Source organism: Vigna unguiculata, chromosome 3 (genome assembly GCF_037176805.1).
Source record: "Vigna unguiculata cultivar grain cowpea cultivar isolate G323 ecotype 2 chromosome 3, ASM3717680v1, whole genome shotgun sequence".
Lineage (NCBI taxonomy): Eukaryota > Viridiplantae > Streptophyta > Magnoliopsida > Fabales > Fabaceae > Vigna > Vigna unguiculata.
The window spans coordinates 67,074,792-67,100,344 of NC_140794.1; the positions used below are offsets into that span (position 1 = coordinate 67,074,792).

General features: G+C 32.4%; 6 protein-coding genes and 1 pseudogene across 6 annotated transcripts; 4 read left to right on the plus strand and 3 right to left on the minus strand.

Annotated features, from left to right (window-relative positions):
- Positions 1-1,238: 1,238 nt before the first annotated feature.
- On the plus strand, positions 1,239-2,000 carry LOC114178732 (cell wall / vacuolar inhibitor of fructosidase 1 pseudogene; annotated as a pseudogene).
- A 468-nt stretch (positions 2,001-2,468) lies between these two features.
- On the plus strand, positions 2,469-3,697 carry LOC114178733 (cell wall / vacuolar inhibitor of fructosidase 1-like). The gene has a single exon (XM_028064792.2). The coding sequence runs from the start codon at positions 2,870-2,872 to the stop codon at positions 3,401-3,403; it is 534 nt and encodes a 177-aa protein (XP_027920593.1). The 5' UTR covers positions 2,469-2,869; the 3' UTR covers positions 3,404-3,697.
- A 281-nt stretch (positions 3,698-3,978) lies between these two features.
- Positions 3,979-6,003, minus strand: LOC114177359 (peroxidase superfamily protein). The gene is made up of 4 exons (XM_028062669.2): positions 5,229-6,003; positions 4,951-5,142; positions 4,637-4,802; positions 3,979-4,533 (listed from the first exon to the last, which is right to left on the minus strand). Exons 1-4 carry the CDS (start codon positions 5,460-5,462, stop codon positions 4,148-4,150), a joined length of 978 nt encoding a protein of 325 aa, XP_027918470.2. The 5' UTR covers positions 5,463-6,003; the 3' UTR covers positions 3,979-4,147.
- An 800-nt stretch (positions 6,004-6,803) lies between these two features.
- On the plus strand, positions 6,804-7,697 carry LOC114177362 (cell wall / vacuolar inhibitor of fructosidase 1-like). The gene has a single exon (XM_028062672.2). The coding sequence runs from the start codon at positions 6,888-6,890 to the stop codon at positions 7,428-7,430; it is 543 nt and encodes a 180-aa protein (XP_027918473.1). The 5' UTR covers positions 6,804-6,887; the 3' UTR covers positions 7,431-7,697.
- Positions 7,698-9,755: 2,058 nt separating this feature from the next.
- Positions 9,756-10,998, plus strand: LOC114177361 (cell wall / vacuolar inhibitor of fructosidase 1-like). Its single transcript, XM_028062671.2, has one exon. It carries the CDS (start codon positions 10,283-10,285, stop codon positions 10,841-10,843), a length of 561 nt encoding a protein of 186 aa, XP_027918472.1. The 5' UTR covers positions 9,756-10,282; the 3' UTR covers positions 10,844-10,998.
- A 1,455-nt stretch (positions 10,999-12,453) lies between these two features.
- LOC114177360 (uncharacterized) lies at positions 12,454-14,340 on the minus strand. The gene is made up of 4 exons (XM_028062670.2): positions 14,064-14,340; positions 13,242-13,877; positions 12,930-13,074; positions 12,454-12,806 (listed from the first exon to the last, which is right to left on the minus strand). The coding sequence occupies exons 2-4, from the start codon at positions 13,765-13,767 to the stop codon at positions 12,761-12,763; spliced, it is 717 nt and encodes a 238-aa protein (XP_027918471.2). The 5' UTR covers positions 13,768-13,877; positions 14,064-14,340; the 3' UTR covers positions 12,454-12,760.
- Positions 14,341-19,928: 5,588 nt separating this feature from the next.
- Positions 19,929-25,112, minus strand: GALK (Mevalonate/galactokinase family protein). The gene is made up of 13 exons (XM_028062426.2): positions 24,801-25,112; positions 24,460-24,638; positions 24,285-24,331; positions 23,783-23,877; positions 23,528-23,610; positions 22,826-22,894; positions 22,115-22,300; positions 21,506-21,640; positions 21,199-21,333; positions 20,918-20,988; positions 20,636-20,713; positions 20,345-20,486; positions 19,929-20,249 (listed from the first exon to the last, which is right to left on the minus strand). The coding sequence occupies exons 1-13, from the start codon at positions 24,961-24,963 to the stop codon at positions 20,139-20,141; spliced, it is 1,494 nt and encodes a 497-aa protein (XP_027918227.2). The 5' UTR covers positions 24,964-25,112; the 3' UTR covers positions 19,929-20,138.
- Positions 25,113-25,553: the final 441 nt, after the last annotated feature.

Here is a 25,553-nt window from a genome sequence, read left to right on the forward strand (position 1 = left end):
ATTCAGAGTTGTAAATTCTTTGTATGTCTCTAAATATATAAAAGATGATACTCGAAACTAACTTTTTGTTGTTTTAAACTAATCTAACATTAAACAGTAAAGTTCACGAATCAATTTGTCATTAATAAAACAATTACATTTTTTTACAATGTTTTCCTAAATACATAGATTAAATTTATTAAAAAATAGAAAGTATAAATAACACTTATTAAATAATAAAATTAGAGATATTATATATCTCATGATTTTAATTTTATTAATGGAAATATAATATATTTTCTTTTCTTTTATTATTATTGAATATTATAATTATATCTTAGGTTTTAATTTTTTTCTTTATATCCTAATATATTGTAACGTTAATTTTTTAATATTAAATAGTAAAGTTAACTAATCAATTTGTCATTAATAAAACAATTACGTTTTCTTACAATGCTTTCCTAAATACATTGATTACATCTATTAAAAAAATAGAAATCATAAATAGCACTTATTATTTATTAAACAAAAAATAAATTAGAAATATCGTATATTTTTTAGTTTTAATTGTATTGATGGAAATATAATATATTTTATCTTCTTTTATTATTATCGAATATTATGTATTAAAATGATATCTTAGGTTTTAATTTTTTTCTTTATATCATGAGATATTGTACTTTATGTATTGAACAAGTTTCTATTGGATTAATATGTAAAATAAAAAAGTTTTCTTGAGTTATTTTTCATCAAACACATATCTTTTATTCTAATAACATATACATATTTAATATGGTATCAGAATCATTGTTTAACAAGCCTATCCTAATAAGGTTTATTGGACATTAGAATTTTTTAATTTTAAATAAATTTAACAAATAATATTTATTTTCTTAGAAAGAAGATTTGTAAAGAAAAATGAATTTTTAAAGACTAAATTTTAATAAATTTCTCTTATAATATTATATACATTTTTTAGGTGATTTTTTTTATATTTTAAAATTATTTGAAAAATGTCTTGCAGTAGAAATTTGTGAAAATTTAATTTGAAAAGATATCCTGATTAAAAAGTAAAGTGATGATCTTTTAATTATAAAGAAAAATGATATTTTAATTATTAAATTTGGACAACTTTCTCTTACAACACGAAGTGTCATCTTCAGAACCACTTAGAATATGTCACTTAAGGTTGTAAGAGAAAGTTGTCAAAATTTAGTAGTAAAAAAATCATTTTCCACCTATAAAATGGCATAGCTGCATTCCATAATGTGGAATCAAGCTACTGTGATCAATCATCACCAATCTCTTTCAAAGATTCATAATGACAAACTTGAAGTCACTGATTCTGTGCTTCTTTCTCCAAGCCATTGTTGTTCTGGTTACAATACCAGGAAGCCACTGCAGAAGCTTTCTTCCAAACAATGAAAATCTGATAGAGAGCACTTGCAAGAGAACCCCCAACTACAATCTCTGCGTTCAAACTCTGAAGGCAAGCCCTGAAAGCTCCACTGCTGATGTTTCAGGGCTAGCTCTTATCATGGTGAAAGTGATAAAAGCCAAAGCAAACGATGCCTTGAAAATAATCCATGACTTGCAGAGGGCGGGAGCAGGAACTAAACAGAGAAGAGCCTTGAGTTCTTGTGCTAGTAAATACAATGCAGTGTTGATAGCTGATGTTCCTCAAGCCACTGAGGCTCTGCAGAAAGGGAACCCCAAGTTTGCTGAAGATGGAGCCAATGATGCTGCTAATGAGGCTACCAACTGTGAGAGTGGTTTCTCTGGGAATTCTCCACTCACCAAACAGAACAATGCTATGCACGATGTTGCTGCTATTACTGCTGCTATTGTTAGATTGCTGCTCTAGATTTTGCACTTCCTCAAACCTATGCTTAGTTGTGTTCACTGATTGTTGCAGGTGTCTTGGAACCTGCTCTTACCTGTTATGTAAAAAAAAAATGCTGCTATCTATTTTAAAGCTCTTATAATAAGTTATATGTAATAAAATCCAAGCCTCTCGTTAATCTCGCAATTTCCCAAACACTTGATATGCATTGTGACTATTATCATAATTCCTCTTTGCTCTGATTTTCATAAGATCAAATCCGTTTGTGAAACCTTAACATTATTGTTGAATGACACAAAGTTGCGTTTTTGCGAGAAATTTATTGTTCTATGAATGTTAACAAAAAGAGAGAGACCCATGAACATGATTTATGAATTATTGGGAATTGAGGATAGGCATAACTGCTATATTATTCTTGTGTATGCTTTCTTTCCCTCCCTCCTCACTAATGCGTGTCTCATTCTTCTTTGGCAATGGTGGGGTAGGGTAGGAAGAAATGATAAGGATAAGTGAAGGAGATTAATCTGAGGGTGTGGCTTGTCCTTTTGTGGTTATTATTGCTGTTTTAAGGTGGTTGGAGATCATGTTCCATTCAAATATCCAAACACGGCTCTTCATTATAGCATCTATTGGGGGAAGGGATCACATTTGGTCACTCTAAAGAGACAACACGCCTCATGAACCTTTCACTTTGGCCTTCTTGTTACCACAATCTCTCACCACCTTGATTCCTATTCCAATGGCTGCCACGTAATGTACAAATTTTGTGATTATTTAGTCCTTAATCACAAATTTGGTCTCTAAATTAGGTCTATTCCGTGCTCAAACAAAGTACTAATTTATTCTAGAAAATGGTAGGAATAACTAGAATAATTTCATGTTCTCTGCTCCTAAAGCAAGACAAAGGAGACCCACAACGGTGATCACTTCCGTGCACGGCACAGCCTCATAACTACAAAAGCAAAGGGTAAACAATCTTTCGTTTCTGAGAATTCTGAGAAGACATTGATCCATCCCCACATCATTTTTCTTCTCGTTTTCCAAGACATGAAGCCACTATCTTTTATTTTTTACGCTGTTGTTATAACAACAATTTCGGTGCCAACAGCAACTAACTGCAGAGTCGTTCTGCTAAACAAGGCCAATCTGATAGAAGAAACATGCAAGCAGACACCCCATCAGAACCTTTGCATCCAATACCTCTCCTCTGACCCTCGCAGCGCCGATGCAGATATCGAAGGGCTAGCTCTGATCATGGTCAATGTAATCAAAACCAAAGCAAATAATGCCTTGGACAAGATCCACCAACTTCTTCAGGGAAGCCCTGAACCTGGTCAAAAGGAATCACTGAGTTCTTGTGCTGGTAGATACAAAGCAATTCTGGAAGCTGACGTGGCACAAGCCATTGCTGCTCTGCAGAAAGGAGACCCCAAATTCGCAGAAGATGGTGTGAATGATGCTGCTGTTGAGGCCACCTCTTGTGAGAACAGTTTCTCTGGGAAATCGCCACTCACTGATGAGAACAGTGCCACGCATGATGTTGCAGTCACAACAGGAGCTATAGTTAGACAATTGCTCTAGTTACTTACTCATGTCTGTTGGTCTCATCTGTTTCGGAAACACAATTGCTTTTGCCACTTCCACAATTCTCACTGTCCCCTCTTCTTTGCTTTCTTTGTTTCGATTTTCATTTGTATTGATCAATTATTGGGAAATAATTGGCCGAGCTTGAAGTTGTACCATGAGACCTGATATGACTCTCTGTGTTGTACTTCTTTCTTCTGATGTATAAGCTATTTCGTCTTTTCAACAACTCTTTGGTAAGCAGAAGATCCTTGATATTTTAATAAAAAAAACAGTTTTCTACTGAGTGAAGTTACTGACCTTTTAATTCATCTATTCACATCCCTAACTTTTCTTTTTATTATTTATATCCTATTTTCAAACTTGCAATTTAAGTACTACTGTTTATATCTTAGGTGGTAGGGATGATAGTTTCCCAATAGAATCATGCAGTTATTTGAAGAAAGCGTCTAAGCAACGTTGTTACTTTTGTTTTTAAGTTGAAATATTTTCTGCTACATGCTAATATTTGTGACGAACTGACATAATGTGAAGCTGAAGCAATTAATGGCTTTAACCAGTGCTTGGAAAACTTTTACTAAAAGCCGATCAAGTAATCATTAATATTTAATCCCATAACAGTAACATAGTTCGCCCCTTCTAGTGATCAATTAGTATGCAACAACCATATTGCTTTTACATAGGGCAATATCAGCTTTAGAACTAGAATTATTATTTTTGGTTAAAAAGGAAAGGCTAAGACTAATTAACCGTTCGGCAGTCCCTACGAATCTGGCCATTACTTGGTGATCCCAAGCTTCCCATTTTTAACATTGAATGCTTGAAGTCTTCGAAGAAAGCTAATGGATTCTCCACGTAGTTTTCCACAATCTGTCGTGTCTGATCATTTCCATTCACAAGAGTCTGATCTGATGGGAGCAATCCCTCCCCAGAGAGAAGATTAACGAAGTATTGGTTATCAAAGGTAGCAGGTGTAGCCAAGTCAAGATGTGCAACTATGTTACCATTATCTAATCCTGAGCACAACTGTTGCAATGATGCGATGAAATCAATGTTTTCTGAGTCGCTACTACTCTGCAATCGAGAGCTGAATGTTGTGCAGCGTGCTTTCCCTATTGTGTGTGCACCTGAAAAGTGGAATGCAGAAAAGAATGGTAATCTTTCTTGTTTGTCAGTGATTGATAGAGAAGAATTATTACAGCATTTTAATAGCATTGTAAGCTGATTAACCTGAAAGGGCAACCATGTCTTTAAGTGTAAGGCCTACATTCTCGAACTTGGCTACCAGCACATCAACAGTGGAGTTTGGACCTGGGATGTTATTATTTGCTGCATCCTTACTAGCAGTAATGCTATCTTTCCTTCCCATTTGCATCTCCCAAATTGGACCTCCTGACTGTAACATAGTAGTTCAACTTCATATGCTTCATGATAGTCACAGATTGAACAATTGAGCAAGAAAATTAAAAAATAATAATAAAATAAAAAGGAATGAGAAAGAAAGGAATGAGGTTGGGACGAGAAGACATGCAGCAGTGACAAACCAGAAGAACTGAATCTCTTGCAGCAGTTGCCAGTATGTCAGCACAAGAGACAGTCTGTGGACAGAGTAGTTCCAGCTCAGATTTGATTTTGTCGATCACTTCAAATCCTCTGAGAGAATTCAAATTTGGACCTGCAGTTTTCTCACCAACAAAGTCCTGTGTGTCATCCAGCAAGACTGAAGCATCACAACCCTGAAATGTCAACAATATATTACAGGGTTAGTGGGGTTTATAGAACCTTCAAAAGATAATGTGTGGAGGCAAAAAAAATGTCTTGCATTGACAAAGCAATCATGGAAATGTAATCTAAGCAGTGAGGCAGCCATTCTTGAGTCTTCAGCAACAGCCTGCTCCACCCAATAGAAGATGATGGCCTCAGCCTCTGGGCAAGTGTGGCGGTATATGCCACTCCCTAATGCACAACCAGGATCACCACCATAGGCATCATTCACGGTGGCTGCAAAGGCTGGAGTGAGCTTAAGTATCATTAGACACAATAGTACTATTTGCATGGCTATATTTTAGGGATGGTAATTACTCTAAATGTTATGGTATGCTGAACAGTAAGGAAGTTTTATTGGATATAAGTGCCTACCACAGCTCTTCTATATATAGGAACTTACTAGCAGAATGTTGTGTGATAAAAGGAAAGTTTTAATGGAAGGTGTTAACGGGGAGTTGTTAAAGACAAAGTCAAGCATAAGTAGTTAGTCGAGTCAGTAGTGTACCAACGTAATCAAAACCAAAGAAAAGAATGAATCCCTTAGACAAAACCCATCAACTACTTTCGAATCCTTGAACCCGGTCAAAAGGAAGCATGTTGGTGTGCTAATAGATACAAAGCAATTGTTGAAGCTGATGTGGTAAAAGCAGTTGCAGCTCTGCAGGAAGGGGGCCCCAAGATCACAGAAGAAGGTGCTGATGATGCATCTGTTTAGGCCAACTCTTGCAAGATCATCTTCTCCGGGAAACCAAATCAACACTCACCAATGACAAGTTGCCAACAAGGCTATGCTTGATTAATATAATATGATATTGATCAAATTATAAATTATGTTATACCTTGTTTATCATGTCCTTCCTAATTGAAAGAGTATTATAATCCTGAATGAAATTATCGACATTTGAGAAATGCACAAAAGAGGAAGGGAGAGAAGTGCATGAAGGATGAAAATTTTGTCCAAATTGATAGATTGGAAAACTGTGGAACCGTTGGCGCTAAAAGCCAACAAGATATCCGTGATACAAGGATGATTTTTCCTTAAAATCAAGGTGACGCAATTCCAATGGCCCTGCTAGCCCATGGCTACAAACAGCAAACAAAACACCTGACCAATTATTGTATATTTGAAAAAGACTCCTGCATTTTGTTTTATTGGTTTCTTGTGTGAATTCTCTTTCACATAGACAATCATGTTTAAAACACTATTTAGCATTAAATGCCAGTGTTTTTTTTTTTCTTAACTTGAGTAAATCTGTTTCTTTTCTTGATGTGTGTGAGATGTTTTTGCCATATCACTCATTTATACTATTTTAACAAGCCTTTTTCTCTATTTCAATTTTGGTATGTTCATGTCAATCATATTGATTATTGATTTAATTGCCCTGTTTAATAATCTACATGTTCATCAACAAGTAACCAGGTTGAAGGAGGTGTAGGGGACAGCTCTATCTGAAAAAAGAAAAATCTACTTCCTGAACTTTTTCTAAGAAAAGATTCAATTTTTAATCTGTCATGCATGACTAATCACTTTCATGTGATACTCACAAGTATGCATAAAATGCACCCAACTATAAGAGTCCAAAAAATTTTGTTCTTGTTTTTTTTTTTTCAATTGGTTGCAAACAAATCTCAATTTGTTAACTTGCCAAGGACCACCTAACTTTAAATAGCATCCAAGAAAAAAGCTTGGTGACTCATACCCCTACCCGAGAAAATGAGGAAGAGCTCACTCTTTGCGTCCTTTTTTATTCTCCATATTCTTACTCTTTCCTGTATTCTTCTCACACCAACTCATTCCTCTGATGGTGATTTGGTGGCCCAAATATGCCGAAAGACTCCCTTTTATGATCTCTGCAGCTCCATCTTACACTCAAATCCCTTGGCCCCTAAAAGTGATCCAAAGGGTATGGCCCTCATAATGGTGAATAACATTCAGGCAAATGCTACTGACACACTGAGTTACATCGAAGAGTTGATCAAGCAAACCTCAGATGAAGAATTGGAGCAACAACTTGCTTTCTGCGCAGAGTCATACATCCCAGTTGTGAAGTACATTCTCCCACAAGCAGCTGATGCCATAAGCCAAGGTCGATATGGGTTTGCCAGTTACTGCATCGTTGATGCTCAGAAGGAAGTTAATGCCTGCGACAAGAAATTTTCTGGCTCATCTCAGACACCATTAAGTGACAGAAATTGCATTATGCAGAAGCTTGTGGATGTGGCTGCAGCCATGGTTAAACTACTATTAAATGGCTGAGTTTTTTTTTTTCTCCCATTTCCAACGGGTTTGACACACCGTTTCCGAGTTCTTTCTCAGCGAAAATGGATCGAAAACCGAGCACGCGAGAATGGAGAGAACAGCGAAGTTACCAGCTTCTTCCCTTCGCTTCCACCGGTTGCTCTGCAGCGTTGATCTTGGCCGTTGAAACAGGAACTCACACCGATCGACGATGTGTTACTCAATCGGACGGTCCATGTAAAAGCGTTACTTGTTCATATTTTAATTCAATTTTCGTGTCAGATAGATCTTTTAGTTATCTTGGTATTATATATTAGGTCCTTCAATTCTTTCTTAAATTCAATTTAAGTATTTTATTGATATGATTTTGATTATATGCTAATTTAATATTTGTTTAAATGGTACTGTGTGGGTATAGTTGATTATACGATTCCCTCTGCAATTAATTTGTCAGTATGCTAATGCTATATGATTGGTTAGGTATGCAAGAAAATATACCAACTCTATGCCAAACTCATATTTTTACTAAAAATTTGCATATATTACCTTCTTTACTCTGGAAAGAAAAAATTTTATTTTCACTTTATTTCTGAATCATTTCTTTCAAATTAAAAAAAATTGTATTCTATACTTTTACCTATTCTTGTTTTATTTTTTCACTTACCTAAATCTCCCCTATCAAATAAATCACACTTGAACAATTTTTTACCAAAATACAAAACTGGTGTTTGGGAGAAAATACGGTTTATTTATATGAATATCAAAAAAACAAATACAACAATCGAAAAAAGGAATAAGATGAAAAACATTTCAGTTTCTTTCTTTTTTATTTTGTATTTAATATAAATATAAATAAAATATATATAAATGCTTGGTCCTTAAATATAATTTACAAGATTTGTTAGACAAGTGAATAAATGATGTTGAGGTACTGATCAAAGTATAATTAATTAAAATTTAATAATAGTATAAAAGTGTAATTTAATTTTAAATATTGTTTAACTTCACAATAACTACTCTAAAAGTTATATATAAGAAGCACATGTTTAATCTTTAACAGTATCTCAAACAAAAATAGATCAGAAGGGGGATTTTTGTCAAGGAAAGAACGAAAAAAACGACCAAAAGGAGATAAATCTTCTGCATATATCAAGAAATCATCAACAAGAAATGTAGAAGAAAAATGATCATAGATAATTCCGATGTCACATGAATGTGAAACCTCACTACAAGAGAGTAAGTACAGTATATAAACACAAGGTTCTAAGCTAAAAAAAGCGTGCACCATCATCATCTGATAACTTTTATTTTTTTACTGACATAATACTCATTTCTGCAGAACCTGCTAGAAAAATGATAAGGTTGGGTGAAAAAATAGGTTAACATAATTTATATCATATGTTGGCCCTTTTCTTTCTGTGGCTCAACACAGATTTAGGGTGGTATGACCTCATTCAGTTTAAAGATGTTTGGTCCAATTTCCATGTAGGGGACCCTCTGGATGCCTTGGCCAGGGGCACCCCTTAGTTTGGAACCTCAAAAACAGTTCCTATTTTGTCCTCTTGGGATCCCCACCACAAGAACTGAACACCCTGTTATAAAATTGATTGGCTCTGAAAGCAAGGCTGAATGTGAACTCAAGAAAAGAACATACCCAACCACACTATAATATTGAATAATTCATATCAAACAATGGTTTTGGGATTTAAAATGTACTAGATTCTCATAAACAATTCTTAGAAGCCTCTCACTAGATATAGGACCAGGACTAATAGGGAAAATGTTCAAGCAAGTTGGGAGTTGAAAGCAATTGAAAATTGGGTGTTATTAAACTATAACTGCTATGCTTGTCATTACTAACAAGACAAAAGTGGATAACTATGATTCCTTAAGTTGAAGCCATGCCAATTATGCTTGGTGTTAGTTAGTGTGTGTTTGTTGAAGGGATAATTGATGACTCTCTCTTGTGACCTTTAAAAAACAAAGAAAGTTCAAACACATGCAATCATCAAGATCTTGTCTTTAATGTAAGAAAGTTTATGGATATGAAGCCAACATCATCTCGAAAGATCTCTGATTTGTCATCTTACAGGCTACAGAAGAGCGTGAACACAGCAGAAGAAACTGTGGAACTGAAAACAAGAAATCCGTGATACAAGGAAAGATTTATCCTTAAAATCAAGCTGTAGACGCAATTGCAAGAGCACTGGTAGCCCATGGTTACAAAAAGCGAACAGCACACCTGTGACCAATTATTGTAGATATGAAAAAGACTCATGCTTTTTGTTTTATTGGTTTCTTGTGTAAATTCTCTTTCACATACACAATCATGTTTAAAATACTATTTAGTGTATATAAAATGTTGCTGTGTTTTTCTTTAAGTTGTTTAAATCTGTTTTTTTCTGGTGTGAGGTGTTTTTCCCTTGGACAAGCTAGATAACTTTCACCACTTACTTACACTGTTTTAGTAAGTTTTTTTATCTGTATGAATTTTGATGGTGTGTTGTTGATGTTAACCAAAACCTTTTTATTACTGATTTAGCTTGACATAGGTGTTCATCAACGAGTAACTAGACTAGGTTGAAGGGGATGCAGACCATGAATCTGACAAAAAGAAAAAATGTATTTTTCTGAATTTTTGTAAGGAAAGATTCAATTTTTAATCTGTCATGTCGTGAATGACTAATCACTTTCGTGCTATACTCAAGTGGCATAAAATGCACCCAATCAAAGGAGTCCAACAATTTTTTTTCTTCTTTTTCAATTGTATGCAAACAAATCTCAATTTTTTTTTAACTTTCCAAGGACCAACCTAACTTTAAATAGCAGCCAAGAAAGAAGATTGGTGATTCATTCCCCTACCAGAGAAAATGAGGAGGAGCTTACCCTCTGTGTCTTTTTTTCTGGTCCATATTCTTCTTCTATCCTGTATTCTTCTCACACCAACACTTTCCTCTGATGGAGATGGTGACGATGATGGTGATTTGGTGGACCAGATATGCCGAAAGACTCCATTTTATGATCTCTGCAGCTCCATCTTACACTCAAATCCCTTGGCCCCCAAAAGTGATCCAAAGGGTATGGCCCTCATAATGGTGAATGACATTCAGGCAAATGCTACTGACACACTGAGTTACATTGAAGACTTGATCAAGCAAACCTCAGATGAAGAATTGGAGCAACAACTTGCTTTCTGCGCAGAGTCATACATCCCAGTTGTGAAGTACATTCTCCCACAAGCAGCTGATGCCATAAGCCAAGGTCGATTTGGGTTTGCCAGTTACTGCATCGTTGATGCTCAGAAGGAAGTAAATGCCTGTGACAAGAAATTTTCTGGCTCATCTCAGGCACCCTTAAGTGATAGAAATGACATTATGCAGAAGTTGGTGGATGTGGCTGCAGCCATAGTTAAACTACTATTAAATGGTTGATTAGTTTTGATTTCTTGTAGCATTTAGTAATTATGAGAGCTCTTATTCTTATTCCATGAATAAATGCTTTAGATGATTGAGTTTGTACAAATAGTGGTATGCTATAATTCTGTGTACTGAAAAGATGCTCTTTATAAACCATACTTTTCTTACAACCTTGCTGGTGTCACTTTTAGCAGTCTGGTCCCCTTTTCATCATAGTTGTTGTTACATTGTTACATACTTTGGTTTTAATTTATTCTACAACAATTGAAATCAAGAGAGTGGTTACTACTTACTAACTCCAATTGAGTTAAATTAGACAACCTACGGCTCCTAGGACTAAGAATATGCTTGTCTTGGATTTGACCACAGACTAAGTAGCAGTAGTGGTAGTGGTTTTGGTTTGGTTTTCTCACAGGGCTAGGTGGTAGCCTTTCATCAATAATCATGGTGTTGGTACAATGAAATTCATTGAGGAGCAGCAAACAGCATTGAATTGTTTCACTCATCCAAACTCTCTGTAGTCATGAAATGCAAACTGTTGCAGGTGTCCACTTCCTTTGTGATGAAGATTGTTTTGTCAACTTTTTCTTAATTTTGTTTGTCGGATCAAGATTGAGAGAAGCAGTCACATGTGAAATCACATGCCTAGTTACTCCTCTCAACATGCACAATAGTAGGTAGAGTCCAAACTGCCATAATGGCTTCAACCTCAGACCAAGCTTCCAAGAGTTCACACCTATCTTCAAGTGCAAATTTATGCATTGTTTTTTTCATGGTTGAAAGAGATGGAGTGAGGGAAAGTGAAATGGATTTCCAAATGAAATGAAAATTTTATTACATGTTTTTGTCACAATATATCTAAATAACGATAGCAGAGTAATTTAATCTAGTTTTATTATGTTTCACTCGTCACTGTCTAAAAATACAACTAGTGCTACACACCTTACTGTTTTTGTCTGAATGTTGAGAAATCACTCTCTTTCAGAGGTAGTCCCTATGTATCCGAATATTGTAAAAACTACAATCCATGAGGGATGTGGAAATTAGAGTTTTTTGTTTGTTTCACTTTCTTTCTTGTGTTTTTATAATTCAAAAACATCTTCCACACACAAATAATTTAAACTTGTAATTTTCTTAATTGTTAAAAAACAATAATTTATAAAAGAAAAATCTTTTTTATAATTAGTACACGTAAAATCCCCGACAAAATTAATTGTCCTTTGCATTCTTTTTTTCTTTTCTATCAGCACTTTCTTGCCAGCTTCCTTTACCCTACACCATGTTATTGAATGTGATATCAGAGTTTGCATTCAGTATGTTTGGAGGAGTAACAAAACAAATAAAGACAATTAGTTTTTTTCGTTCAGTGTTGCTTCTGAATCTTCATATTTATTTTACTTGGTTTTCTGAATTTTACCTCCGTTTTGATGTTTCTGCAACCATCTTTGTTTGGTTAAGTTAACTCAGTTTATGAGTTAGTAAAAAATCTGCTCACCCAAATGCACAAGTTGATTAATACTATACTTCTGGTATGTAATATAGTATTCCACTTCGTTGCATTCGAATATCACTTCACATAAGAATTGGAAAATGATAAAAAACTGGGTGTGATTTAACTCTGAAGCTTGAAAAGCAAAATCTCCTCGAACTCTGAATTTGTTTGAACGTGCATGCAACAAGCAGTTGCTGAGGAGGTAACATCCAGCAACACCATTATGCAATTTAACTCACCCCACCCCACCACCATTGACTAATAACACTATACATACAGGGAAAAATTGCCCATCACATTCAGTCTCATGATAGTTGTGAAATACAGTTTCGAAGACAAGAAAAAAAAAATCTTTGGTGAGAAGCACATGGGTACAATACCATATGACAATGACATTCTTGGTGTCACCACACTGGCATTAATTAACCAGCATCTCTTCTCTATTTTTTGGCAGGCAAATCTGAACCAGTGAACTTCTGTACAATTCTGCAGGGAACAATCAAGTAGCATGATTGATTACATTACAAGGTTGTCACACCGGTGTTGCATTCTTTATGAACACAAAGAGAGAAAAAAAAGGTGTAAAGATGGAGCTTCAATTCAACTTACTTGTGGTACTGAAAACCAGGTGCATTTGGGTGACTTGAAGATGGATTGAGTTGTTGTTGAACATAAACCAGACCACCCTCTGTTACTCCTGTGGCTACTGGAGATCCCTGGAATGTTGCAACTGAACTTTTCCCAGAAGACATGCCTGTTAAGAGAACATGTCAAAAACTAAAGACTGAATCTGAATTTGCTAATTTTGATAAGTCAAAGTTAAACTTAAACCCCAACCATGTTATAGTGCACAAGAGTAGGAAACAAATGTGATATGCATGATAAGAAAGAACTAGTTTGATTACAAGCATTAATTATTACCTTGGAGCAATATCACAATACAGAAGATAACAGTGAAAAGCATAGCAAAAATGCTGCTACTGGAAGATGATGAGGATGATGCCTTTGCAGCCTTCATCTTCTTCAAAGCTTTCATCCTCTCAATCCTCGCACGCTTTAACATGGCAAGTTCAGTGATTTCCCTTATCAGCTTATGGTCAGCTGCATCAAGTGATGGAGCTCTCGGAGGTCTTGGAGGTTTGGGAGCCTTCTTGTTACTGCACTTTTTTCGTTTCTCCTTTTCTGGTGTATCATTCTCCACACATTCTACCGAGTACAACTTCCCACTCACTTTCACCATGTCCATTGAAACTACTGTTAGCTTTGACTCATTGCAGCATCCACTATACCTATCATCACCTTTTATACAAGAAATCTCAGTAAACAAAATCTTCCCTTGTTTTGTGTTACCTGGAGAAGACACATTCTTTGAGTCATCTTCAACCACTACCAACCCACTTTCAAGATCAATTTCAGAGTCATCATCCTTGAGACTCATATGATCCATCACAAAACTAATCCAACTTTTCTCCCTGCTTGTTACCCTACCCTACAGAATTAGGACACCCCCAAAGGGATAAAAAAGAAAAAGAAAGTAAACCCAGGAATGGACCAGCCCTGCATCACAACAAGAAACATAATTCAATCAGTTACAGACATGAAAAAAGTTCAAACCAGTAAGCCAAAGAGAAATGAAGAAAAGTAGATATAACTGGGGACTTGAACGAAGGAAAACCGGAGATAAAAACACAAAGTTAAGGTTTTGAAAGTAGATTAAGGGAAGCTTTGTGGAAAAGTGAATACCTTGCTTGAGGGAAAGAGAAAGAAGGCGAGATCCAATGAGGGACAAGAAGCATGAGAAATGGAGTTCACAACAACATCACAGGGAAACTAAAGATTTCAAATGAAATTTAAAATCTTTCTCTTTCTTTTCATTGACAGAGCCATTTCCATGTGATGTCTTCGAAACAACAAAACTGGTGATTTATAGTACAGAGCGAAAATACTAGGAAGGAAGGAGCAAAGCAGAACCGCGCCGACAGTTGGCAACTCTGTGTTTCACCCTCTTTCTCACATTTTTTTCTTGTTTTCATTATTATCTAATCACTTTTCTAAACCTTTTTCAAACGGATTTCGTTTTCGCCAAACTTTGTCTCAAAAACATGCTTTTAAAATAAATGTCTGCTGTGTTACTGTTGACAGAACAGAACACGGTTTTAGTTGATTCAAATTCTCTGTTTTATCTTGTTTTGGTGAATATTTTTTTTTATTTTAAGAATAAATGTGTACACTTTCTTTCTTTTTTTTATTTTTCGTTTTTACTTATTCTAACTTCTGGAATACTAAGAATTTTCATTACTTCAATGGTTGAAGCGCGTTAATTTTAATGACATTTTAAAATTTAAATGGAATTTCCTTTATCTGTCAGTGTCACCACCACTCTTCTTAATCATAGGGTGTGAGATGATGAGATGATGACACGCGTGCAAAGAAGATAAAAAAGAAAGAAAAGTTATTAAAAATTATGAATCTGATGAGTGGATAATAGAAAACGAAGAAAAAAGAGTGACGTGTACGTAAAATAAATTAGAGTAATAAATATATGAATTAGTAATGTAATTTTTATTTTCTGTTCAAGCGATGTTCACGTATTTTTTTTACCTAATGCTGATCTAGACACAGTTGTGTTCGTTTTATGAATACTTCTTCACCGACACTTCTTTTAGGGTATTTATTTATTTATTGAGATAAATTCTAAAAAAGACTAAATTCATGAATGACAGATAGATTTTGTGTAGAAAAAACACTCGCAATAATAATAAGCCTTCTTTATTTGATCATGCGTTTAATTTTGAAATGGAAAAGTTTTTCAAATGAAAAAAACATTAAATTTATTATTTCTTAAAATGCTTTGATTAAAATTTTGATGTGATAATTTAATATTTGATTGAACAATAAACTTTGAATTAAATCTACCATAAGAAAAAATACTCGCAATAGTTAACTTTTATGTTTGGATAATAATATTTTAATTTATTTTTTTATTAAATTTTAACTTATTATTTTAATAATTATTAAATTATCTATTTTAATTTTTTTAATATTATAATGTGATAATCTAATAATAATTAAAATAATGAATTAAAAGTAGATAAAAAAAAGTTAAAATATCATTATTTTTTACGTTTTATATATTCACTAAATTTTACAACGGAGATTTGTATTTTCCAAAATAGCATGTTTTCAAAAATACCTTTTTTAGATGATATACTGTTCATAATATTTATTTAAGTAGCAGTACAGTTTACTTTTTATAATTAAAATTTGATATTGTAAATTGAATTTTGAATTTCATTTTGATATATTATTAATTAAAGTTTAATTACCTGGAAAATAAATGATGATTTAAAAAAATTATAAATAATTTAAAAACTAAAATATAGTTATAAATTAATTAATAGTCTAAAACGTAGTAATATTTAAAAAATATTTGTAATAATTAAAATAAATCATTAAACTTAGTTAATATTGAGATTTTGTTAAAAATTAAAAAATGTTCAAGAATGAGAAATAAACAATACATTAATTTTAATTATCAAAGTTCTACTGATGTATTCAATATTATAATATTTTCAATATGTGTTAAAGATATACTATTATGGTGTATTTATTATTTCGTGATAAAAATCAAGCTATAACCATGATATATCACTTATAAAAGATTTAAGTTTTAATTATAAGTTATGTTTTGTAAGATAAATGTTCGATTCAATATTATGAATTTGATCTAGTGTGACTAAATACACCAGTTAGTTGAACATCAATCAATAAGAAATTTATTTTAAATATATTTGATTTAAATAATTATAAAAAAATATTTTGAATTACGTTTATAGTATTTTATTTAGCCTTTTCGATTTTATTTGAAACTTTTCGTTTTGAAATATTTAATTTGTAAAAAAATTAACTTATACAAATGCAATTAAAATTGTTGGATGTTACACTATTTACGAAGGAAAATAATTATTGATGCTAATATCCTGTAATTATATATAATATCCTGTAACATAGCTTATTCCATAATTAAAATATAATTATTAAAAATCAAATCAAATATATGTAACATTTATTTTGGGGTGAGAAATAAATTTTGGTAAGCTATTCAATATCTTCAAATTAACATAAACATGAAAATCGTCGTAATCCATAATTAAAACACTAAAATTTTAAGTATTTCAAAATATTAACCAGACACTTAATTATTTAAACAATGATGTGATAGTAACTTAATAAAGACCAGGATGGTTATTGGAACGAAAATGAAAGTAGGAAAAATGCGAATATATACATAATAATACCTATAAACACGAATTTATTTCTCATTCTTAATCATAAGTTCTAACATTATTACATCAAAAAGTATATATTGGCGTAGAAAAATAATAAATTGAAATGAATTAAACTACAATATAAAAATATATACTACGTTATATTTACTTCTCCGTCGTTATTTGAACCAATAATGTAATGTCTAAATTTTGTTAAGGTATAATTTTGTATTAAATATATTATAATATTTTTGTTTCACTTTCATCTTGTTAGAATTTTATTTTCTAAATTCTCTAAAAAAAGGAATTTATAAGTTTAATTGTTGCATTAATAAAACGTATATTTATACTTCATTTTCTTCTTTCTTTTGGATTTAGATAAGGAGAAGTTTTATAAGCTTTGAGAGATCTAGTCGTATGATTTATAAGCACTGGAACAAATTCGTCACATGAGATTGATTAAGAGATGTATGTTGTTTATATATATATATATATATATATATATATATATATATATATATATATATATATATATATATATATATATATATTGGAGTGTAATTATATACATGTGTGAATAATACTGTTGAAAATTGTATTGTTATAAAAGCTTAAAGTAGAAAATATAAATATTTTAAGTGTAATTGGTATTTATAATATACTTGATGTGTTGTAGTTAATATTTTTGACATAATTTATCTGAAATATATGTTTATGGACTAATATTACTAGAATGGTAGACTATTGTTTAAGCGATGTTCACAGAGTGAATTATCATTATCTATTGTTAAAGTGCATGCATGAAACAGTGTCTCTTTCACAGATACATTAAAAAAAAATGTGATTATGTTGTATAAATCTCATGAAAAGAAAGTCAACATCCATTTTTTAAAAGGATTTATCTCAGAGAGAAACTAACGAGAGATTAGTTTAAGTCGTGTATACTTAATTCTCTTTAAACAATGTTTCAATTATTATCATAATAAAAGTGAACAAAATTCGTATAAATACTTGATAAATAATATTTAGTTTTAAGATAGAACAAAATAAATTGAAATTATAAAGTTACTAGTGAGAAACTGTAAACAGACAAAGTAAAAGTAGCGATACATTTATGGATTAAAAAAATGAACTAAAGATATTTAATTTTATAATTTACTGGCTTATTTTGAGTCTTTTACTGAGGCACCGTGGTCATGAAATTCGAAAATTCTTTAATCAACATGTTTTCATGAACAATAATTGATGGATTTGTAGCAGTAAATTATTATTATTTTTTTCAAAATGGAGTCTTAAAGAATGAATAATAGTGAGATTTAGAATCTCTTTCATAAGTGAGTGGACCTTTGAACATTGATTATTACAAGCCCCATGAATAAATAAAAAATATATACATAACTAAGATCTTAGATTAAATTACATCACAGGGATAAAAATAAGAATTGAAGAATGGAATGACATAGAAACATAAAGAAAAGATTTGGTTGGATATTATTATAGTGAGAGAGTGAAAACATAAGGAAGGATTGAATAAGTTGTGATAAGGAGTTTTGCAGAAGCACGTGGGGTTTGAACCCACGTCCAATAAGTAAGGTACAAAAGCACGTGGCTTCTGATATTTCAAGATTTGTCAGGCTTATCTGTTACTCATGCTACCATCAATAATAATAATATCTAAAATTATTATTATTATTATTTAGCATTTGAAATCTGAAATTGTTGTTAAGCATTTGAGAATAAATATTATTTTAGAAAGTATTGAATTGAAAAAAATAAGAAGGAATGAGAAGAGGTGTGAGTCGTTTCAATATTGATTCAACGCGTTTTCTGCTGCCAAGATTGTGATTCTCGGAAGGAATCACGTTCGCATGTGGATTTCGCGGTGCTCTGAAGCTGCTAAAAGCAGAGAGAAGAAATAGAATAATACATTCTCATATTCTCATAAATCTCCTCATATTTCATCGATATACAAAATTATTATTGTGGTCTGTATCAACCTGTAGGACCTCAAATCCTTTATATAGAAAAAAAGTTGAGTTTTTCTTTTTTTTAAAAGGTTGACAATATCCAACTTAATCTGGAAAATTATAAGATTAAAGGAAAGAAATGGAGTTTTCCTAAAATTTATTGATGATGGGACACATAAAAAAGAAATATCTCTCACAATGTAAAATTGTTTTCCTAACATTTATTGGTACAGTGACCTAATTAGGATGTTAAATTAATTATTTAAATTACTATATTCAATAATAAATTGATAAATGCTTTTACATAAATATATAACAAGAAATCATGTCAGTAAAAATGAAGGTAAACAGTGATCAACATTATTTTACATAATAATTAATCTTAAAAATTCATGAAGTATGAAAATTTACTCAAAGCCTACCCTATCATGTCTACAAATGTGACTATGGACAAGATATACAAATTTTAAAAATAAAAACTAGTATTGTAAAAAAGTGTAAAATAATATATTTCAAAAAAATATTAAAATATTACTGTTTTAGTTAAATATGTTTTTTGTCTTTTAATAAATTTTAAAATTAATCTATTTTGAAATTTTAAATTGATCTAATCTTTTATCTTTCAAAATATATGGACTTAATCTTTTTAATCAAATTTTATTAAATTTATTTAACATTTCAAATACGTTTCATAATAATATTTGATTTAATATTAAAATAAAAATATGTCAAATAATATAAATAACTCAAATACAATCCAATATTTGATTTAATATTAAAATAAAAATATGTCAAATAATATAAATAACTCAAATACAATCCAAAATTTACTGACCAACAACATATTTAATCCATCTTTTTTATTACTAAGACTCCGATCTTAACCACATTTCAGTATGTTATAAAATTAACATCCTAATGTCTATATTTATTAGATTCAAAACCAAAATTCGCTTCAACGACAGTTAAAAAATTGTGAGAGGTGGCCTTGGTAAAACGCAAACACATTCCCTCCATAAATCTTACCACAAATTGAAAACAATCAACAAAAGTAGAAGAGTTTAATCGTAGCTGTGAGTGAGTTTAGAAATCAAACAAATTGGATGGGTGGTTGTGAGTGAGTTTCCTACGCTTCAAGCTAAGGCGAGTTTTGGTGAAAACTTGGTTAGGCTTTTGCTTTCTCCATCCCAAACGTACTACTTGCACTCCCATCGTTTTAGGTTTTTATTTCAATGGTGTCTTTTTTTCTTAGTCCACTGTAAGTTTATACTTTATTTCTACAAGATTAAAGATTCCAACAACTTTTGATGTGGTTTGAAGGTGTACAAGGTATGTATGAATGGATAACGTCAATTTATCTGAAGAGCACTAAGGAATTTAAACGATCACATATTTATTTATCAATTGCAGAAGATAACTGCAAAGCCATTCGGCAATATCATTATTGTTTTATCTGTCAATTAAAATAAATTAAAGACGAAAATAAGGTACCATTTTATCTTACTCTATCCATTTGAAATTGCTTCTAGTCCGTGTTTATATCTTCGGCTCAGCCATTATAAGGGAAGTGGGTAAAAAATATACTAAAACTTGAATATAGCAGCACCACTTGATGGCTTGGAAGCAAATACATAAAGGCCAAGGTCGTTCTTCTTAATAACGCCCTTGTCTATCCTAGACTGGTAGAAGCATTCCTGCAATGGATATAAAATTCACCATTCACTACCTGTTAATCCATGGTCTTCAATGATTAATTACGGTTATTAAATATATATAATTATAAACAAACCTTTAAATTAAGGATAAATTGTGGAACTATGTTCTCCTTCACCAAAGCAACTGCACAACCACCCCATCCAGCTCCAGTAAGCCTAGCCCCGAGAGCACCATTCTTACGACAAACATTTACAAGTTCTTCCAACTCTGGACAGCTGATTCCATGGATAAAAGAAAATATCAATTTTAAGGTTGGAAAATCTCGCATGAAATATTCATGCCTTGTGAAATAATCCTTCTGAGAAACCAAACAATTGACAATGCATACATTATTCTACTAAGACACAATACTCTATTTCAGTACCTGCACTCATATAAAACGCTGCAGCTATGATGACTGTCGTTCATAAGGTCACCAAGCTTCTTTAGCTTCTCCTCGTCGCTGAAAAAATTGGGTAGTTACATAAAAATAATCCATATCTCACTTACAAAAGAATAACAATATATGCAAAGTTGCAAACTGATGGGATTAGTTCTCAAGGCATTTTTGTATCAAAATAAATAGAAACCCGTTAAAAGAAATTAAGAGTGGTCCTCATCCAACTCACATTCAAGACCGACTGAATGTAGAGTCCAAAATACTCACCTTAGATTTGAGGATACGACATCCTTGAAAGCATGTACCCTCTTGGCTTCTGAATACACGTGAGCAGCTCTCTAGAAACAAAATGTGTCAAATAAACAACGGCGTATAAAAGGGATAAATGCATTGGCTGTTAATAATTTCTATTCGATGGAAAATCTCATTGGCTGGTGAAATACGAAAGAAAGCACGAGAAATTATTTGAAATTTTTTATTTGGAATATGTTATACATAAAAGCTTCTAAACAATTGCACGTAAAATACATAATGAAGCTTAAAAAAACCTGATGCAACTTGTAATGCTTTGCAACTTTTAAGACTTCTAAATAAGCTGCATTGTTGCCCAAAAAGGAGGTCAGCTTTTCCCCAGTAACTTCTTCAATTTCTTTGGCGGTATATGGTTCTTCTTTCAAATATTCCTGTACCGAATGAAAAGTTTTTATAACAATTAACAGGCTTGAGATTTTTATGAATGCAGAAAAAATATTAAAATTCAAAGAAATCCATTAAGTGATATAAATTGTGTCTCAGATAAAATATAGTGTCACCCAAGGCAAATTCCAAGGATGACATCCTAACAGGTTCAATTACCTTTACAGCAAGTACAGGATCAGATGAGTTACGAGTACCAGCAAATTTGACACATAAACCTTCAACATCAGACAGTGTGCTCACTTTTGATATTGCCTCTTTTGGATCCATTCCTAGCTTTATAGCTAGAACAATCTGAAATTTTTTATAACAGCAATATTTAGTGAATAAATTATAAGCAACATGGTTTTTAGTGCACATGCACCTGCAATGAATAAGTGATATGAAGCAACTAGGCTTTGATGGATGCACATACACATTAATGAATTAATGATTAAGTCCAGCATGAAATTGCCACAAACATCTGAAATGAACAGGTCGTTCCTTGTTCGATTCAATAATAAAAGTAGGTAAAATAATGTTCAGACTTCAGTATATGAAAGAAACTAAACAAGTGAAATCTAATTGACCAATCAAAAAGACTATTAATGTACCGGTGACAAACAAGACGTTTTGGTAGTTTACAAGAAGTCATAAAGGACTACCAAATTAGTTATGCATTTGCATCCAGTAAATGTACCCTGACAGGTTATATAAAATAGTGCGGTAAAGATATTTTTCTCCAGAAGTAGTAATTAGGGAGAGGGTACAAAATTGGATTATACTCACAGAAGCCAAACGACATTCAACAACCCTATTGTTATAATTTGTCGCAGCAGTAACAGCCTTCTCAGACTCTGCCAGAGAATGAGCTATCACAAAAGTCCCACCAGCAGGAAGTTGCACATCTGTTGCACGAATTGGGTTGAAATCAATGAGCTCTGCAAACCCAGTCTTGGCCATGACAGAGATTGCCTGTCAAGTAAAACCAAATAAAAAAAAATAGCCAAGGTAAAACGTCAGAATGTTGGAAGAGAAACACAAATTGGATAATAATAACCCATATGCAGTTGGAAGCAGATTAATGCATCTTCGGTCAATTATGCAACATACTTCTACAGTGAAATGACTATGGTTTTCAAATTGTGGCCACAAGCATGGTGCCGGATCATCCCTAAATGTGGAATTTAATTAAATATCTGCATTACTTCCCACCCTAAAGCAAGCTATTTTAAAAATCCAGTATTTTATACACTTGAGTTTCAAAATTCATGCAGCAACACCATATGCTCATGTTCAATTATTCACTTGAGACAATATATTTTAGGTGTTAATTACAAACATTGGTCAATGAGTGTGTCAATCAGCAAGAAGCTGTAACATAGAACGAGTGTCGCCACATAGGAGATATGGAGGAAAAGAAGATACACAGATAGTTAATTGGGACATGTTCACATAAAATTACAACAGAAAACATCTGTAATGACAAAAGTGAAGAACCTGGTCCATTCCACCAGATTGTGTCCCAATATGTCGTTCACAAGCACATGTAACTTGTGCAATTTCTTTCTGTCAACAATATATGATTACATATGTCAGAAACAGAATATAAAAACATCAAATAAACAACAGAACAACAGAATAAAATGTTTTTAAAATAAAGGTAGGCATTCAACAAAAAGCAGTTGTAAATCATCCATCTAAAAAGGTATAATGTAGAATTATCTTAGATGTCTACAAATAATATATAAATCTAAACACGATTGGGTAAAAATAACAAAATTCACGAAAAACAACTAAATCATGGAAGCGTAGAGATTTACAAAACGTCAATTTCAATGGCAGCAAATAATTTGAAATAGGAATTAGATCTGATCATCCAAGGGTGAATATGTGAAATTCCAGTAATACTATAATGTCAGTGGTACTGAACTGATACCCGATTTTGATATACAGCAAAATTATCAGTTCCAAAAATTCAACTATTTTTTTCCTTTGGTACTTAAATGACACAAAATTCCAGAAATACCTTGTCATAATTCTGAATAACTAATAATTAATACAACAATTTTAAAATCTTGCAAGCTATTATATATGGAAACAATTTATCCATTCAATGTTCATTAAGAGAAGAACAGAATTTTCTCCTTAAAGCACAAACTATTCCACATACACATGAGCATTCCAACCCAAAAGTGATACCTTTGGGAAGTTCACATCAAAAGCAGCCATAATAGCAATTGTGGATGAGCAGACAAACGCTGCAGAGCTTGATAGCCCAGAACCTGTGAATATAAATAAATAAGTGTCGCCCTTTATCCTTTTAATTTAACACTGTCAACAGAAAACAATTTCATCTCCAATAGAGAACCAGAGATGCCAAGCAACATTCACTTTGAGGTAAATTTGAATGTCTATAGCAGTAGCACCATTCTAATTCAAAATTAATGAACACACCTGTTGGCACTATTCCATCAACAAGAACGTCAAGTCCAACAGGTTCACCAACATCCACTCCTTTCTGTTTTGCATAATCATAGAAACCTTTGTACCTACAGACATTGCATTACCAATTAATACTGAATTAAACAACAGTGCAGCACTCTTTCTTGTACACCCAAAAAATGAAAACCAACCACTAGTTTCAAATTGCACAGTACCAAAGGTAAAATATATCATTGAAACAAACTTGCAACCACTAGTTTTCATAATTTAAATAGATTTGAATAGTAACCAGTATGCACATTAGTGCAAGACTAATTACTTGAATGACGAATAAACTGCATCATCTTGGTAGTGTTAACTGTTAAGCAGGGTTCACGAAAGAGAACATACACAAAGCACATACATCCAACAAAGCTTGCAACTATAATTCCTTCAAAAACCTAAAGAATGGCGAGAGAAAAAAAAAAAAAAAAATATATATATATATATATATATATATATGGAATAAACTTACCCACAAATAAAATAATGGCCCCATTTGTGATTCTTCAAGTCGATTTCCTGCATTAAAATCACAAACAAGGAACACCAAATCAAATTATCAACAAAACAGGACAACCTTATTGTGAAGAATACTAAACACGCATTGCCAAAGAGAATTTAGAACAAAAAAAGATTCGTTAATCCACCTGGAGAGGATCAGCAGGATAAGTACAAACAGAATATTTGTCACCGTTCACGTTAGCAATCCTGAGAACCTTTTCCGCGTTGTTTTTCCGAATCGCCACGATCGTATCTTGCCGAATAGCCATAGGCAACACCGAATAACCCTCATAATCAATGTGCTCCCCAATCAAGTTCACTCTCCCTGCACCGCAAACCAAAATTATCATAAAACACCGCAAAACTCTAATCCCTATATCATACAAACTAACAATTCAACCACAGCACCGACATTAGAAAACTCAATATAGAAATAAAAGTAAATAAAAATCTAGAAATTCAGAGAGAGAGAGAGAGAGAGAGGAACCAGGTGAACGAGCGAAAACTTGAGGTTGATTACTGAAAACTTCGGAGAATTTGGACTTCAAAGTATCGAAACGAAGCTGAGCTTCTTCGAGCGCTGAACCACCCCCATAAACCAACTCTAGGTTATTGTAAATCGGGATCGGAAGCTCCTCGTGCTTCGCCATTCCTCTTTCGTTCTTCAACTAAGCAATTGCAAACAAACGAACAAATAAACTCTTCTCTCTCTTTATATATATCTTCTCTGTATCTCTATCTCTATCTCTATCAAGCTCTGTTCCACAATTGTAACAGAAACAGACTTTTTTAGGAGTCCTTCAATTTCGTAATTATCATCATTCACTCTCTCAATAATTAACAATCAAATAATAATTATACGATGAAGATCCACCTTTTTTTGTCTTTTTTTATTTTTCTAATTTTATACTCTTATTTACTATTTTTTTAAAATTAAATAATTATTATAATAAAAAATTTAATTTTCAATTTTTTATTTTAACAAAAACTTTCTTAAGTTCAAAGAATTTCTTACTTAATATAAAAAAAACTATGTATTTATTTATTATTTTAATAATTTTATTATTTCAATTTCTACTTTTAAAATTTAAATAATTTATAAATATTTAAAAAATCATACGTTAAAATAATAACAATAATTATTATTATTATCGGTTGCGTCAACTTTATTGAGACTGTAAATGACGTGATTGTACTTGCGCTGGGAAACGTTATTTGGAAGTGACTATTTGAGAAAAAC

Coding starts and splice junctions, on each gene's coding strand:
- LOC114178733 (XM_028064792.2), top strand. CDS start 2,870: ATGAAGCCACTATCTTTTATTTTTTACGCTGTTGTTATAACAACAATT.
- LOC114177359 (XM_028062669.2), bottom strand. CDS start 5,462: ATGCAAATAGTACTATTGTGTCTAATGATACTTAAGCTCACTCCAGCC. Junction 4,803..4,950: donor CAAGAGATTCAGTTCTTCTG/GTTTGTCACTGC, acceptor ACTATGTTACAG/TCAGGAGGTCCAATTTGGGA. Junction 4,534..4,636: donor AGACATGGTTGCCCTTTCAG/GTTAATCAGCTT, acceptor TCCACTTTTCAG/GTGCACACACAATAGGGAAA.
- LOC114177362 (XM_028062672.2), top strand. CDS start 6,888: ATGAGGAAGAGCTCACTCTTTGCGTCCTTTTTTATTCTCCATATTCTT.
- LOC114177361 (XM_028062671.2), top strand. CDS start 10,283: ATGAGGAGGAGCTTACCCTCTGTGTCTTTTTTTCTGGTCCATATTCTT.
- LOC114177360 (XM_028062670.2), bottom strand. CDS start 13,767: ATGGATCATATGAGTCTCAAGGATGATGACTCTGAAATTGATCTTGAA. Junction 13,075..13,241: donor TATTGTGATATTGCTCCAAG/GTAATAATTAAT, acceptor TTCTCTTAACAG/GCATGTCTTCTGGGAAAAGT. Junction 12,807..12,929: donor CCTGGTTTTCAGTACCACAA/GTAAGTTGAATT, acceptor TGTTCCCTGCAG/AATTGTACAGAAGTTCACTG.
- GALK (XM_028062426.2), bottom strand. CDS start 24,963: ATGGCGAAGCACGAGGAGCTTCCGATCCCGATTTACAATAACCTAGAG. Junction 23,878..24,284: donor GGCCATTATTTTATTTGTGG/GTAAGTTTATTC, acceptor CAATGTCTGTAG/GTACAAAGGTTTCTATGATT. Junction 23,611..23,782: donor TGATGGAATAGTGCCAACAG/GTGTGTTCATTA, acceptor TTATATTCACAG/GTTCTGGGCTATCAAGCTCT.